The sequence below is a fragment of the Meriones unguiculatus genome, chromosome 1 (assembly GCF_030254825.1).
Source record: "Meriones unguiculatus strain TT.TT164.6M chromosome 1, Bangor_MerUng_6.1, whole genome shotgun sequence".
NCBI classification, from domain to species: domain Eukaryota; kingdom Metazoa; phylum Chordata; class Mammalia; order Rodentia; family Muridae; genus Meriones; species Meriones unguiculatus.
In genome coordinates, this window is record NC_083349.1 from 190,648,993 (window position 1) to 190,665,899 (window position 16,907).

General features: G+C 51.0%; 1 protein-coding gene across 2 annotated transcripts in view; it reads left to right on the plus strand.

The window, feature by feature from the left end:
* Tmem266 (transmembrane protein 266) overlaps positions 1-16,907 on the plus strand; it is a 103,498-nt gene that overhangs the window by 74,293 nt on the left and 12,298 nt on the right. For both annotated transcript variants that reach the window (XM_021656237.2, XM_060374206.1), the window contains 3 exons: positions 5,469-5,525; positions 6,532-6,670; positions 8,908-9,023. In XM_021656237.2, the coding sequence (XP_021511912.1) occupies positions 5,469-5,525; positions 6,532-6,670; positions 8,908-9,023 (312 nt within the window). The remainder of the gene's footprint in view (positions 1-5,468; positions 5,526-6,531; positions 6,671-8,907; positions 9,024-16,907) is intronic.

Genomic DNA, 16,907 nt, shown 5'->3' on the forward strand with positions numbered 1-16,907 from the left:
CTCGGGGCTTCCTGAGCTCCATCTCAGGGAGAAGAGACCACAACAGGCCGGTAGACGGGGCCTCAAGGAGACAGCTGTGCAGTGGCTGCTGGCTGCTTCCCCCACTGACCCTGGAACTCACCAACTCAGCTGGTCTAGGCTGGCTAGCAAAACCCCAGGGATCCTCTGGTTTCTGCCTCCCCAGTCCTACGAGAACAATACCACACCAGGTATTCCGTGGCTGGTGGGGATGTGAGCTTGTGCTCCCAGGCTGGCAGAAGCACTTGCTGGCTGATCCGGCTCTCATGTGAATGATCTAACTCTTCCAAGTATACAATTTGGTACATACACAAAACGCAGCTGGTGCCTCCAGCTAGTTCGGAAGCAGTTTCACTCCCAAACAAGACCTCGCACCCATTAGCAGGCATTCCCAAGCCCCAGCCCAAATCTACTCTTTACCTCTGTGAATGTTTCCTGTAATCAGAATCATGTACTATCACGCGTCTGTCTGGGTTCTGTCACTGAGCAGCATGTTTGTGGGATTGGTCCATGCTACGGTGTGGGGCAGGACTCCGTTCCCTTTTCTGTCTGAGTAATACTCTCTCGTATGGGTGCAGCGCATCAGTCATCAGCTTTTACAAAATTTACATTTTTTTTAAGGGAAGGAGTGTGTGCCTCTGAATCAGTTCTCTCTACCACATGTGGGTCTTGGGGTTTGAACTCAGGTTGTCAGGCTTGTAGAAAGGGCCTTTGGCTGCTGCGCCATTTTACCAGCCCCAGGCAGGTGTCTTCTGACATTAGCTGTAGGAGCGCCTCTCTGACAGCAGCCTCCTAGTGATTTTGGACCCTCAAGGGATTCTTCTGCCCATGCTTTGTCTCTGGAGCACCCCAGAGCCTCAGTCACCAGATAGGGTGAGAGAGTGTGTGGTGATGAAGATCAAGTTTGCTTACTCTAGGTGTCTGTGTGAGGATTAGATCAGCCACTAAGACATTGTGTGGCCTTGGACAAATCACTGCCCGTCTCTGAACATTGTTTCATGAGCTTCACCCTAGGGAACTGGCCCAGAATGTGGATTGCCTTCCTGACCCTACCAGAGGGGAGGCCACTGCTCGGAGTTTAGGGTAGAGACTGTCTTCTCTTACCCTCTCCATGTTCCATAGTGATGTGGGAGAATCAGGCTCTGGACCTGGCCCCTGTGGCCACCACAGCCTGTGCGTCCCTCTCTAGTGCCCGCCTGCCTGTGTAGAGCGGACAGCGCCCTTGAAAGGCTCAGCCAGATGAACCATGGAGATGCCATGAGCAGCTCTTAGGTCCTGAGGCTCTTGAGGGCCTGCCTTGATTCTAGATATCTCTAGAAATTTTCCATCCTACCTTCATGCTATGCCCTGCACTGGATTAATAATAATAATATAACTATATTTATGTATTATATAATAACTATATTATTATTGTTATTTCTTCTGTGCCTTCATGTGCACAGAAACAGGATGAAAGTCCTATTCTGTTCCACTGTCTCCCCTCATTTTCTGGCACAGAGCTGGGCATGTGGCCCCAACCACTGAAGGAATGAATCTGTTAAATATGTTTCTGAGAAACTACTCTTCATTTCTACTTTCTGATTTGCCATGACCTTGACAATGACCCTTTTGGAGCTGGCAGTCAAATGTGAAGATAATTGTTCTAAGCGAGCTGCTGGCTGCTGGCTGTTCACAGGGTAACTCACATTCAGCAGAAGTCTGCAGTCACAAAAATGGCCAACTCACCAGGTTTCTGGACCATGTATTACAACAGTGGAAGGGTTTGTGCTGTGCAAAACAGCAGTGAATGTCTGTCCGTCCATCCATCCTGTATCTCTGAGGCTAGAAATAAACCTAGGCATGGAGAGCTGCATAGCCTTCTCTTAGGAAAACATCCTTGCTGCCCTGACCCTAGAAACAAATGGGACCTGACATTTGGCCGTCGGGGTTATGTTAAGAAGGGGCTGGGAGGCCGTGGAACAGACAGCCTTGATAACTGCGTGTGCCTCATTTGCATCCAGCAGTCCCGTTATCTGAATAGTCTGATATAGAAAAATTGGTTTACTGTTTATAAGAATGATGTTATGTATGTATCAGTTTTTAAACATTAACATGCCAAAATAAGAAGCCAAACCCCTCCCATAGTCTATCAACCACAGATAACCACTGCTATTTTCATCCAGGCCCGGTGGCCCGTCCCCCTCCCACCTCAAGAGACATGAGCGCGCGTCCTGATTGGCTCACATGAGGGACCTGCTAAATAACTGTTCTTTGTAAACTTGAGAAGAGCTCCCAGATCCAGCCCCTGACCTTGCCCTGCGCACTCCAGACTGCCGAGCTAGCCAGTGTTCCCGCGGGTTTCCTCGCCCTGTGCACTCAGGTTTTGACTCTGTCACACTGATGGATCACTTGCCATTTCCGTATCAGCTCTGCGGATTTAGGGGAAGAGGCCTTGTAGCTGTAGTTGAGAGGGTTGGCTTTCCTCTCAGGTTCTTTGCTGCAGTGGGACGATTCTCAGCAACACAGGGGTTGTATCAACTCCATTGTCTTGCCAGGCAATTTTTAGGTGCATTAGGTAAATTCAAACATGTCTCAGTGTATTCTCAGTATAAGACCCAAGTAGAAATGCCCCGGTTAACATAGAGCATGTTTGCCTGGTTTTATGTACTTAATCAAATAATGTGTATCAACACACCCTATTTTACTGACATCTCAGAAACCCTTTTATTCTTTAGGAAATATTACCTTTTTGATATGTACACCTGTGTATGCGCATCCATGTGTGCACAGGGTAACTCGCATTCAGCAGAAGTCTGCAGTCACAAAGATGGCCAACTCACCAGGTGTGTGCACACAGGGGCGCCAGAGGACAGCCTTGGGGCAGTTGTTCTGTGTAGGCAGTCCACCTTGTTCTTTTGAAACAAGGTCTCTCGGTGACCAGGGACTTACCAGCTAGGCTGGCTGGCCCATGTACCCAGGATCTGTTTGTCTCCACGTCCCCAACACGGAGATTACAAACGCCATGCCTGGCTCCTGAGAACTGAACTCAGGTTCCCAGATTGCACGTCAGGCATTTTACTGAGCTCTTCCCCATCCTTATTCTCATCTTTATTTCAAAAGGAAAGACACAGTTTGGGTGTCATCTTCCTGGAGAACAGTGCAGAGCTTTTATCTGTCTACTAACAGCCAGCAACTCACGCCATGACAGTCAACCAGTGCCAAAACCATGCCTGCCATTCTTTTGGTCTACAGGCTTGTAGGAGAACTGAATTCACCGCTGTTTCCTTTTTCTTCAAGTGTGTGTGTGTGTGTGTGTGTGTGTGTGTGTTTTAATATACCAAAGCATTTTAAAACACAATATAGTGATGCCTAGTAAAGAAATCAAGACCAGAGACACTAAAATAGAAAAAAGATTCTGAGTTGAGGGATCTTTTATAAATTCACTGGGAAACCTGTTTATCTGAAATTGCTATGATTTAATGACTGTTTGTCAGGCTGTCACGAACCAGATGATTCCTGCTGTTCCATGTATTCCAGTCACAGAGACCAGATTTACACAACTGAAATGTTAACCCAAATGCTAAGTCAGGATTTTTCGTTCGCATGCTCGCATTGGCGAGGGAGAGGGTACAGGCTTGGAGAGACCCATGCCCTGTAGCTAGTGAGCATTGCTGGGACAGAGAGGTCGTGATGACGCTTTGAGGACAGGGTCGGCGATGGAGGGTGACAGGTAGGGAATTTGAAGAGCAGTTAGGAGGATGATTGGCTGAAAGGGAGTAAGACTCTGAACCCAAAAGGTAGTGGTCAGAATGGAGAGTTAACCAGAGCCAGCGGTTGGATGGAAAGGATGGACAGGAATGGTAAGGCACAGGGACAGGAAGTAGAGAGCTCCAAGGGCCTGGCTTAGTCAGTGAGGGGCCAGGGATGTCCCCTTGCTGCTCTTGCACTGATAATCAGGAGACACATCCAGACCGGAGACAGAGTCAGGGCTTCAGAGAACTAGGGGTGGGGGAAGCCAAGATATGCAAGGACTAAAAAGAGCCAACAGCCCAGGGAGACAGTTTTGGTGTGGGCGGAGGAAACCTGCAAATGTAGCTGAGAAAATGTAGCCAAGGAAATGGAAGGAAAGCCCAGCAGGGGTGAGGGGTAGGAGGGGCAGAAGGGGGTTGTCCTGGAAACAGTGCCTTTTCAGCAGGGCAATCACTAGCACCACAGACTGCCTGTCAACATGAGCCAAACAAGACCTCCAGGGCTCTAGCCTCAGGGACTCACTGGGAACGCTGGGGGTAGGGGCGGGGATTTCACTGCAGCATCGGGCTGAAGACAAGTTGCCACAGTTTCGCTTTTGCCTGGGAAGAAGAGGTGGGACATCAGTGGATCATTTACTTTTTAGGCTTCAAAGTGTTTACATGTTGGAAGCTCTGGAAGTAAGCCTTGCTCATTCTCTGTTCAGCAAGGTCTGGGACAGTGCTCCAGGCAATGTGAGTGCTCCGTCAATGTCAGACCCTTAATTGGCAGACACATAATCACACACCCACTGGCCCTTGCCTTACTCTGTAGCCTTGAACGCATCACTTTAAAGTAGCTGGGAGTCTAATGCCAGAATGAGCCAGCGAGAGGACAGTGAAGTCAGCTGGAGCTCAGGGGCCCCGCGGGTGTCAGCTACTGTGTCTGGTTGGGGCTGCACCCTTTGGACCCTGGGATGAGGCGGTCTCCTGGGTCACCAGCCCTATCGCTGGGGATTTAGGGGGAATAAGCTACAGACAGTGGTGTGTCCTTGTGACCCTTCTCAAAAGATACTTGTCACTTCACAGACTTTTTTGTTTTGTTTCTAGAGTTTCTCTCTGTGTAGCCCTGGCAGTCCTGGAACCCACTCTGTAGACCAGGCTGGCCTCTAACTCACAGAAATCCACCTGCCCAAGTGCTGGAATTAGCACCTGGCACTTCGAAGACTTTTTATTTTATGTGTATGTCTCTTGAGTTTGGTTTTGTGCACCTGAGTGCAGCGCCCATGGAGGCCAGAAGAGGGCATCCATTCTCCTGGAGTGGCACAGGAGAGAGTCTGCAAATGTGCAAGTGGAGGGGCAGGAGGGGAAAGAGGATGCCGATGAGGGATGCAGGGTCTTGAGTACCATCCTCTCCAAGGGATTTGGAGTGAATTCTGTCCGTGCTGAAGGGATTTCAGTGAACCTGGCATAAGAGGTACCGAGGGGGCAGTGCGTAGGTGGAGGGGCTGGGCCTGAGGACAGAGGGACCACAGAAGGCAAGGCCACCACTGTCCTGGTACTGGGCTCTTGTATTGGGGGTGGGGAGGCTGTGCTGACTGAGGACCTCACAGGGAATGGGAACAACTTTATTTGTTATTGAGCGTGGAGACAGGGTTCCAGATCTGAGCTCTGGAAACTTCTTTGGCAAGAGAACAATAATTTTTCTCTTCTTTTCTTTCTTTTCTTTTTCAAACTTGCCCCCAGACTGTTCTACGGATTGTGGTGCTGGGAATCTGGGATTACATCGAAAACAAAATAGAGGTATGAACAATTTCTGTGCCCAGGCCCTAGAGGCCAGGAAAGGTCTCATCTACCCAGAGCCCGCTCTGGCCAGCATGCACTTGACCACAGGGGTGCCACTTGGGTGGGGTGGGAGGAAGTGGAGGCTGGAAGGGAGCAAACCCAGGCATTTTCCAATCACAGGATTTTCTTTAAAACTTAGCTTGAGATTCACAAAACATATACAGCTAAAGCTGAACCAATCTGAAAGCCTTTGAAATGTATTTTAAAACAAATAAATCTACTCTAAATCACCCATGGTGGTGAACTAGTCACAGGAGCTGGCACTCTTCTGGTGTCCACTCTGGGTGGACGCCTGGCTGGTCTGGGTGTCCACTCTGCTCCAGGAAGTTGGGCTGGGTCATGAGGGAGGTCGCTACAGTGCTGGACGCCCGGCAGGGGTGTGCAGGGGTCCAAGGACAGGTTAAGCTTAGGTAGCTGGTGTCTGCTGCATTTTCCTTCCTCTCCTCTCTGTATTTCACCCTCTTCGGGCCCAAACCTGGGAGCCTACACAGAGCGCCTGGCTTCAGAAAGGCTCACACAAGGCCTTTCTCGGGCAAGCACAGAGCAAGTCAGAGGCCAAGGCTTAATCATGTAGCCTACCTCCCTCCTCTCCTTGCTCCACCCTCCTCTTGTGAGGTGATACCTTGGGCCTGGACTCTTGACATGCACACACAGAGAGTTCCCTGTGGCCGTCAGCTCCCACCCTGTCAGTGAAGGATTCCCCTCAGTCTCTGCCCAGGGTCTAGGACATGGGATACAGGCCTGGAGGAGGGCTGAGGCTGTAAGGAGTGCAAAGAATACTTGACCATGTCCAGGAGGAGGAGGAGCTGGGGCCGCCTCAGAGAGAGTAACAGCAGGAGATGGCGTGAACACCTGGTAGGCTCAGGCTACCTCGAGAAGGTGGCCTGCAGCAGTGGCCTTGCTGGCTGCTGTCCATCCTGACGCACAGCCTGACCTGGGACACTGAAGTCCACCCCTCCCTCAGGTGTTTGATGGGGCGGTGATCATCTTGTCCTTGGCCCCGATGGTGGCGTCCACTGTGGCTAACGGACCCAGGAGCCCCTGGGATGCCATCAGCCTCATCATCATGTTTCGAATCTGGCGGGTGAAGAGGGTCATTGATGGTGAGTATCCTGAGAGGGGGTAAGGAGGCAGAGGATGTAGCTGAGACAGGAGCCTCAGAGCGCTACAGTCCATGGGGGGGGGCACACAGGACTGGGAAAGCCACGTCCACCCTGCCCCCTCAGCATGCTGCTCCGAAACTACCCGCACAGTCATAGTCCGCACTAACACATGAGCGCCCGCTTCCCATCCCATGCAACTATTTACCTGGGAGTTTGGGGGTTTTGTTTGTTTTGTTTTTGAGACACAGTCTCAAGATGTAGCCTTGGCTGTCCTGGAACTTGCTGTGTAGACCAGGCTGGCCCTCAGCTCAGAGAGATCCACTTGCCTCTGCCTCCCGAGTGAGTGCTGGGATTAAAGGTGTGTACCACCACACCCAGCTCTGATGGGACTCTGTACAGTGTGCATGCAAGGCCAGCTTTCATAGAAGCCTGAAGAACATGTCAGTTGGGACATGGTAAAGAGGGTAATGGCACAGGGAGGACCTCCATTCCCTCTCCTCACCATGGGAGCCCCTCGGAGGACTATCAGGACACACCATAGAGCTAATACAGTAGATGTAAAGATTCTTCCCAGCCCTGAGTTTTGACTGCATCTGCTTGGCAGGTGTAAGGCAGGCAGGATGGCTGCCTGGGTCTTCTGTCAGCCTCTCCCCTCCCACCTGTGAACATGAGGACGATGCTTCATTTCCAAGCTTGGCGTGTTTGTCATTACAGCATCTTCACTGAACTAGAATGCGGGGGAGCCAGCCCAACTTAGGAAGTCTGGGAAGGCTTGAGGAGCTCATCCAACACATTCTTCTCATTTGACAGAAGGAGAAACTAAGTCAGAGAAAAGGGTCACACTGTGAATGCTACTCAGAACCATGATTGAAACTCAGGACACCATACACACACACACACACACACACACACACACACACACACACACACACATAACCTCAGTGCTTTTTTTGGCTATTTGATTCATCCCTTCTGCTCAGGGATCTTTCCAGTGGGAATATCTCTTCCTTCAACAAGAGCAATGCCTTTTGAGCCTGCCAGCTGTGGCCAGCTGCACATTCCTCACCAGCAGAGGCTGACAGCCCCCTTTGAACCGGCTTCTCCCCAGATCACACTTGGTGAACTAAGGAATGCTAATTTTCCACCCTGAGTGTGAACTGGTCTCAAGAACAGCTCAGGCAACCATAGTTAGGTACCACTTGGAGGCTGTAGGTGCTCATTGTTTTTCTCAGGGATAGGGAGTATCAAGATCTAGAATACAGTGGCAAGAGACACACGTGACCTGTGACTGGTCGGTCTGAAGAACTGGAAAGGGCTGGACTTTGAGCGGTGTGAGACCTAGGGGGTAAAGGGTAGAGGTCATGGTCAAGATCTGAAACTTCTGTGGGTCCTACGGTTGCCAAGCCTAAAGAACTGCCCCCCACCCGGGGTGGGGCTCTGGGGAGGTACTCTTAGCTAAGAAATCATAGGGACCCCATATTCAGAGCCCTGGCTTTCTCCTCGGCATCTCACTGTTTCAGAAATAGAATAATCGGCATCAGAAACCCAGGGTATCACAGATTTACACACCGCCCGGGCTTACCTCTCTCTGAGGGAAGTCTGCAGAAAGTGGCAGGTGTCACTCACTACCTTTAGGCAGTGACATGACACTCACTCTCTGCTCAGTGTAAGCTCCACATTTTGTTGCTCTGATGCACATAACCCACTTCCCAGAGTCACTTCATGGTCTAAGATGGCTGTACCAGTGCCAACCACCACTCCTCATCATAGCCAGGAAGGATGGAGGAAGAAAATACAGAGCAAAAAGAGATCCTCAACTAACTGCTGTCTTTCTGCCTATCTGTCATCTACCTACCTACCTATTGCCTACTTCAGAACTAGCCTTTATTGATAGATTATCTCCATAAACCAAGAGACCACATTTCAGCTATACCCTATGCCTACAGGATCTGAGCTCCCCAACTCTACCAGAATTTGTCTTACAGACACCTATAATTATAACAGTAGCTAAAATATAATCATTTATCTTGGCAGTTGTACCTGGATTTTTCCAGGGCTCTGTCACTATAGAAGAGAAGAAACTGAGTTTGGATTGTGGCCCCTGTCTTTCTGGATGCTTTTGGGTAACACACACATACACACATACACACAGTCTGGGCTTTGAATGCTGGGCTTGCCTCTCCCCAGCCCAAGCCCAGCTGCTGGCCAGTCCTTCACATGGCTCCTTTTTCTTCCAGCCTATGTCCTGCCAGTCAAGCTGGAGATGGAGATGGTCACCCAGCAATACGAGAAGGCCAAGGCCATCCAAGATGAGCAGCTGGAGAGACTCACGCAAATCTGTCAGGAGCAAGGGGTAATGCTTTCAGATCTACCCATCTCTGTCCTGGCCTTGCTGAGGACCCTTTAATGTCAGGATCCTGGAGCTTGGGGACTGAAGTCAGGGAGCAGCCTCACTCAGCTTCTGCCTGTGCCCCAGCCCAGCCTCCATCCATTCACTACAGAGCTCAGTAAATGCGTGTTCAGTGCTTCCTTTGACTCCTCAGCCACAAACTCCCACAGCTGACAAGTTTGGAAATCTGTGGAATAGCACTACAAATTGATCATAGGAATGTGCACACATATATACACACGTGAGGGAGGGTTTGCAGAGAAGCTGACCTGAGCAGAGCCATTTGGGAAGAGAACAGGCAGGAGGACCAGCATGAGAGTGGGGAATGAGCTGGGCTGCAGAGGCCATGCCCCCTGTGAGTTAGGGAAGGAGCGTTTGGGTAGGCTTGGCGGGGTTCTGGGCTGATGGAGGCATCTGGAGAAAGAGGAAGTGTTAATCTTCCATGGATCTTTCTGGCTGCTTCTGGAGGTAGGTAGGAGGGGACAGGTCGGGACGGAAAGCCACAGTGATAGCAATCACCTGGGTGAACGCTGACCTGGGTGTAGGCTGGGAGTCTGGGAAACTGAGAGGGGACAGCTGAAGTGTTACCCAGAAACCAGCTCAGAGTGTGCCAGGGAGCTCTTGGTCGCCTGGACAACAGGAAAACAGCGCTGCTGTTGGCGGCTTGATAGAGCTAAGTGCTGCACTGCTCTCCGCAGGCGCCCACCGGGGGCCCAGCTCCGCCACACGCCGCCGGCAGCCACACATTCGCCGCATGGCCCGCAGAAAACCCTGAAGGCAGACTCACGTATCCCATATCGCATAGCCTGTGTCCTGCGTCGTGCAGGGTCAAGTCACTGCCCACCTGGGAAGGGTACTCGAGCACTCTGTACAGGAAAGAGCAGTAAACAAAGAGGATCCCATCTGGGGTTGGGAGCATCTGGAAAGGCGCTGAACAGAAACCAACTGTCCTAATTTGAAAAGCACCTGAAACCTGTCATCTTAGCTAAGCTGCTGAGAGGGACACATAGCTGTGGTCCCTGTGGGCTGAGCAGGGTGCGTGGGTGTGGCCTGGTGGAGCAGGGCTCTGCTTCTGCAGAGAGAGTAGGAAGCAGGCCACTGCTCTCCAAAGCTGGAGCCCACTCCCCAGAGGCGAGAGACGGCAGCCCGCTGGCAGAATGAGGCAGCGTTTGAGACCTGACCAGGCAGCAGATACCCTGAAAGGAATGAGTGGCAGCTGTGGTTGTTAGGACGGCGTGTGGGATGATCAAGAATGGCCATTAGGGAGAGTCTTCGTTCCAAGCCAGCCCTGTTGCTTAGTGGCTTTGTGGCTTGGGCACTGACAGAACCTTGGTTTTGTTCATCTGAAAAGTGGAGATAGTAATAAAATCCTCAAAGGATGGTATGAGATGTAAATACTGACAGGTGGGGCCTCACTCAGGGCCACTCACTCCTGCACGTTTACCTGCTTCAGAAGGAGCCCTGAGTAGTGGCTTGCCCACATAACCCTCTTAGAACCCTCCTGTGATGCTCTCCTCTTTCCAAGCCCACCTTGTTGGGGACCATTCCTTAGCACATGTTTCTGTTTAGGCCAGTGAAAATGTTGCTTCAAGCTGGTGGTGCATGCCTATGCCAGCATTCAGAGGCAGAGACAGGGTTGTGAGTTCAAGGTCAACTTTGTCTAAGTAGGGAGTTCTAGCTCTGAGCTACAAAATGAGACCCTGTCTCAAAGAAACAAAAACACAAAAGCAAAACAAAACAAAGATCAAAAGAACATTGCTCATGTCAGCCACAGATCCACACAGGCCAAACAGCAGCCCATGCAGGCACTGGCCCAGACTTCCCAATAATCCGTAGTGTTTCCAGAATTTCCAACCTGCTGCCCAGCTAGCCCTGCCTCAGCCCACCCCCCCTCCATCTCTTCATATCTGCCTCCCACACAGAAGCTGACCTGCAAATGTAAAATACACAGGTTTCTTTGACTGGTGATTAATTGACTGATAAATTGATTTTTGGAGATGGGGATTTCACTGTGTAGCTCAGATTGACCTTGGACTTAAGACCCTCCTACCTTCGCCTCCTCTCCACTCAGGGCAGTTGGTCCTACTTTGCTCTCTCCTTTACTTATGGAAATATTTGCCAGGGTTTCATACATCTTAGTTCTTTCTAAAAAAACAACAGTAATTTCTGAGCACTTTTAGGCTTACCGAGTTCCTGGAGACTCCATGCATACCCACTTGTGGTATCTTGTATTTGTTAGTTACCATGGACGATCCAAATACTGAAACTCCATTCAAATTACGTCCATTCCAGGGTCCACCTTCCATTTCAGCCCCATCTCCTCAGGATCTCTGTGACAGTGCCTCGCTCTGTCCTTGTCTCAGAGACACGGTAATGTTGAGGGCACTGGCCAGGTGTATTTTAGGGGTCTTCCACTGCGATCTGTGCAGGTCCTCTCCCGGTGATAGTTGTTTGGAAGGAAGTCTGTGGAGGCGAGGTGCCGTTCTCACCAGGAGCAGGAAGGGCACACGGTCAGCCCAATGCCGCCTGCCCACCTAGCTCATGCTGGTAGGGTTCTCCACTGTAGAGATTCATTTGTTTATTGCCACAGGCCACGAACAGGTGCCCCGGAGCCCTTCACACTTCAGATAAAAAGCACACACACACACACACACACACACACACACATACACACACACGAGAGCTCAGGTCTGGAGACAGAAGTTTGTTGTTTCCCTCTCGATCCCTTCCAACCACTTGGCACCTTTTTAATCCCTCAGACCCCTGTGAAGAAAGGGGAACGTAAAGGACTGGGTAGGGAAGACACTCAGCAGTCCGTCTTGCCTCTGAGCTCTTAGTCAGCTCTTTGTATCTTACTGAGGCCGGTGTGCACTTTTCTCACCACCCTCAGCAGTGAGGGCGTCTACTTCCTGACTTTACTCCCTGACTACAGCCAGAGTTCTAATCCCTGTGATGGACACACAGTTGCCAGAGGAAGGGGCAGCTGGGCTGGCCTTTGGGGAGGCAGTGTGGACTACCCTCCATCTCTCACTCTCAGTCCTGGCTACTTGAACTATCAAGGTCACATTAGATTGCTGGTCCAGTTGACGTGGCATTTTGTTCTTCTGAGTCATCTTCCAAGCCACTTCTGAGATTCTGTGCTCGGTGATGCCCAGGCTCTTGCTGTAACTCAGAAACACATCCTAGAGCCCCATCCTGTCAGTTGTCTGCCCTTCAGGCTTTGCAATGGGGAGCTAGTGTTCGCCCTCTGTTGGGCCCCATGACAAGGAAGAGGACCGCTCCCTCAGCAGCTACACTGGCCTTGAGATTTTGGGGAAATACTGATGGTCTGGGATCACTGTAGAGTATCTTGTGCCGAGAGAGCCCTGTGGTCCTGTGTACGCCTCAGTACAGCTTAGACACTGGGAAAGCATCCATTCCCAAGAGAAGCATCCGATGGACGGCAGAGTTCAGGGGCCGGAATTTTGCTTATAGGAGTGGCCAGCAAGCTGGTTTCAACCTTTGTTCCACCAGCAACTAGCTGTTCCCCTGCTAATTCCTGGACATCAGCTTCTTTGTTGAAAAGATGAAGCCAACAGAGTTGATATTGCCCGGATGCTGTGAGGAAGCCGTCTAGTTAAAGGACGTGTGGAGGCTCTAGGTCTCAGACAGTACAAATACTCCTGAAGAAACTCCCAGGGTGGGCATTATTTGCAAACACACTGTCACATTCTTGGTGGCTTTTGATTCTGATGGCCAAGACTGGCAGGCTAGGCTTTATTAATCCCTCTCAGATGGGAAGACCGACTCATCCATGGGCTGCACCGGACCTGTGTGTAGCTTCTTATGAAACAGCGCAGGCTGCAGTGTCATTTCTTTATGTTGAAATCTGGTGTCCACACAAGGCATGGCCACACAAGGCAAGGAGTACCACTGGCTGCTGCCCCAGACTTCCAGGATTGGGCCAGGGGTTGCCAAAGTGCTTGCCGTGAGTGCTTGGGGGTTGGAGCTCAGATTCCCAGCACCTATGTGGTAAATGCCTGTAATTCCAGCGGAGGCAGGAGGAACCTGGAACTCACTTTGTAGACCAGGCTGGCCCAAACCCACAGAGATGCCTCTGCCTCTCGAGTGTTGGGATTGAAGGTGTGAGCCACCACACTCGGCATGTTTGTCTTTTTATCATTACTAGAGTAGGTTGCAGTGGGCAGAGCATAAGTTGCTGTCTGTCCCACTGTCAATCCGGCCCCCAGGCTCCTTCCATTGTGTGGCTCCCTGGGTCTTCCCAAGCCAGCAGTGCAGAAAAAAGAAGGGAGAACGAGTCACAAGTCTTTATTTGATAGGTCTGAAAGGTGACCCCGCTTCCTTATTTCACTGGCAAGTCTTACACAATTCAAAGATACCGAGAAGCCGACAATAGTGACTTGCATGCCCCAAAAGAATCACTATACAGTCATCTAACCCATAAAAAGAGGCTGCTGGGCTTATAACCTTCTTGTATAGTGGGAGGTACAGATTCATTCACCAAAAACCTCCCTGAAAGAGACTGTCTCCTTGGCCAGTTTCTGCAAGAAAAAGATGAGAATTTCATCCCAAGCTTTATGCATTTCTAAGGCAGAAAAGGTAGGATACACCTTTCTGTGCATGTGCAGGAGCTAGGGCAGGCTTTGTGGGTACAGAGGGCTGGGTGCAAAGCAAACCCATCTCCTCATCCCATGGCCTCACTCTGGACCTGGTGTCGAGAACCCTGAGCAAAGCTCACAGCTCTGTATAAACTGCTCTCCTCTGAGGCCGTGCCCAGAGCTCAGAGAATGGACCAAAGGGCTGGAATAACAGGAACCATATTCTATGCCACTTCAACAGTGGCTTTTTCTGGAGAGTTCCCTCCTGCCCTGCAGAAGTCTTCGGCACCATCTTTTCGGCGCAGTAGCCTTTGTTACCTGGGTTTTTCAAAATTTCCACTGAGGGAAGTAAAGTTATTATTTTTTTAACATGGGAAGTGGTTTGTAAAACAGCTGATAGCTTTAGTGACAATCCTATTTAGCTGATAAAATTAGCCATCAGAGAAATAACGTATGTTATCCTTTTACTATAATTTAAATTTATGGCCATCTACCAGTCATCTCCACTTTGGATGGAAAGGGGCCAAGGTCGATCTCAGCCTCACCCTGCTCCTAAATCATTAGTTTCCTGATTTTTATTGTTACCAACAATGGTGAAACTAATGGAGATAAACATTGGATGCCATCCCAGCAGCAGATGGCTTTGAAGGCAGGGCAGCCTGCACAGACAGCACTGACAGAATGGAGCCAAATTATTGCTATTGCATTAGAGGCCATCGAGCCGCTGGCCAGAGTGCATTGATCAGGTTGCAGCCGTGTCCATTGGACTCCGTAGCTGCCCCATTAAAGGCAGAGAAAGCTGGGTGTGGCCGCTGAAGAAGGGCCTGATTCGCTCCAGTAATATGTACTTTGGGGGCTCTCAGAGAATCGCTGTTGATCAGGTTGTGTCCTTAGATTAGAAACAGCTGCTTTAGTTCCTTTCCTAGTTTAGGGACAGGCTTCTGTGTAATGTTTGCTAGTGGAAATTTTGCTTTATTTTGTTGTTCAAGGCAGTGTGCACCTACCTTTGTGAGAGGCCAGGCTCTTGTGAGCTCTGGAGATCCCGGGGGACATGGTATTTCTACTGATTGTTTTTAGTGGTGGACTGCGGGGTTCTAGGAGTGGGGGATACACCTGTCCCACTTAGGAGGGCCTAAAAGTTTCTTTTTCTTTCTCTCCTGCCTTCCTGCCTTCCACGCTTTTCTCCCTAGGAGTTTCTGGACTAGATCAGACTGATAGTTTTCATCCGATTGTGAAGCTTGGGCGGGGCTGGTGATGGTGAGGTGGGGGTGGGCGGGGCTGGTGATGGATGGCGGTAATAAGCACACCAGCACGTGCTCGTCCATTGAGCTACACACTCTCAGAGGCTGAGTGATTTGCTGCTTCTGTCCTACTCTTTTGACCTCTGGGGCTCCAATTGTGTGTGCGTGTTTCACATCTTTCACACCCGTTTCTTCTGCGGGCTCTCCCTCTCCTCCTCTCCTCCACCCATAACTTTTGGTTTTATTTTTAGACTCATCTCCCATTTGAAAGCTCAAGAACTCTGTCTTTCTGCCTAGGCTGCTGCAACACCAGCTGAGTTCCCCTCTAGGTGCTGGATCATGAAGTGTGGTTAGATTCTTGTTCTCTGCTGGAAGGTCGTTAAGGGACTGCAGAGCCCAGGCTGGTCTGGAACTGGCCTTCCGCTTGCCTCAGTTCTTCAGGTGTTACGATTCCGGGTGTGTGTCACCAGTCCTGGCTCATTTACTTCCACATGTCTACGGCATCATTATGTCTAGGCCCTTATGTGTTAGCTTGACCGCTCACAAGTCTGCTTCTGCTGACTGCTTTCTCTTTTTCCCTGCTTCTTTGCACGGCTAGTCCATCTCACTATCTGCTAGACGCTCTTCCTGGTGTGTGAGGGTTCTGGATTATGTTATCATTCTTCCAAGAGTCAGCCTTCCAGGAAGGGCTCCTGGCAGCGGTGGCAGCGGTGGCCCTCCTGACCACACTGATACTGAATTTCACTACTCTGTCCCAGCCCAGCTCCAAACCTGGGCTCCCATGGCAAGACTCCGCCAGTCCGTGTGTCCTGAACTGGATGGAAAGTGAAATCAAGCCTAGAGGAGAAAAAGGAGATTCAATGTGGCAACAGGGAGGAGCTCAGGCCCTCTCCCCCAGGCCCAGCTTTGTGAGGACCCCGTGTTCTTCCCCTGCTGCCGTCAAGCTGACCTGGGCTCCGTTTGGCTGATCCATCCTTCCCATCCACAAGGCTCTACGTTCCCTGACACAGGTGGTGGAGTTTGTTCGCCAAAGGCAAGGGCTCCATCTGTGGTTTGCTTCTGCATACCATGTACCCCAGCCTGGTCCAGCCTTCCTTCTCCCTTCCTCCAACCACAGGACGCCCCTCCCACCTCCAGGCCTCAATTAGCTCATCTGGCTAATAGCACCCTGACATTCTTCTAACGGCCCTTCAGTCAACTGGGGGAGGTTAAGTATCAGAAGAATCGGGAGCCAGCGTCTGAGGGTCTCACTGGGACAGGCTGAGAACCCCCTGTGGGTCATGTCAGCCTGTGGCCGGAGTGAAGTGCCATCTGGCCCATTTGCGGTCCTCCCTTAAGGAGTCGGCCATTGTCAGCTCACAGGGCAGAGCCTGAGAGCGTCCAGCCACCCTACACCCTCTTTACATGAAGCGTCTAAAAACCTAGCCCTGCTGAGCACAGGCCACACAGCTTGAATACCGGGACTCGGGAGGCTGAGGCAGGTGGGCCTCTGTGTGTTCAGGGGCATCCTGTCTCACATAGATCAGACCCTTGTCTGGAAAAGTAAACAACCCAAACCCGGCCACCTGTACAGCAGACTGCCCTCCCTCTGACCCTCACTGCATACACATCAGGTAGGGGCTCTCTGGCCTCTTAAATAGTTTTCCTTGGCTCTCTTCTTATCTCCTTCAGTCCTGCTTTCCTCCCACTCTAGAATCTGGCCATCTCTGGGCTGAACCGCTGTGGGAGGCCCTGGTGGGTGTCCCACCCCTCCCCTTCACCCCACAGCCAGTGTGGCACTCTCCATCTGGGCCACAGCGCTAAAGCCACCGCTCTGCCCTGAGTGACCATTTTCAGGTGTTTCCTGCTGCTCTTTGAAGAAAGACTAAAGTCCCTGAGCTCTCTCACGCTGGTGACATGGCTCTGCCTGGCAACCTTCGCAGCTCCCCCTCAGCAGGCAGGACCCCTGCATCTGATAATATTCCTCCTATGCCTCAGGCACTAGCGCAGGACCAGCCTGGTGACCCTTG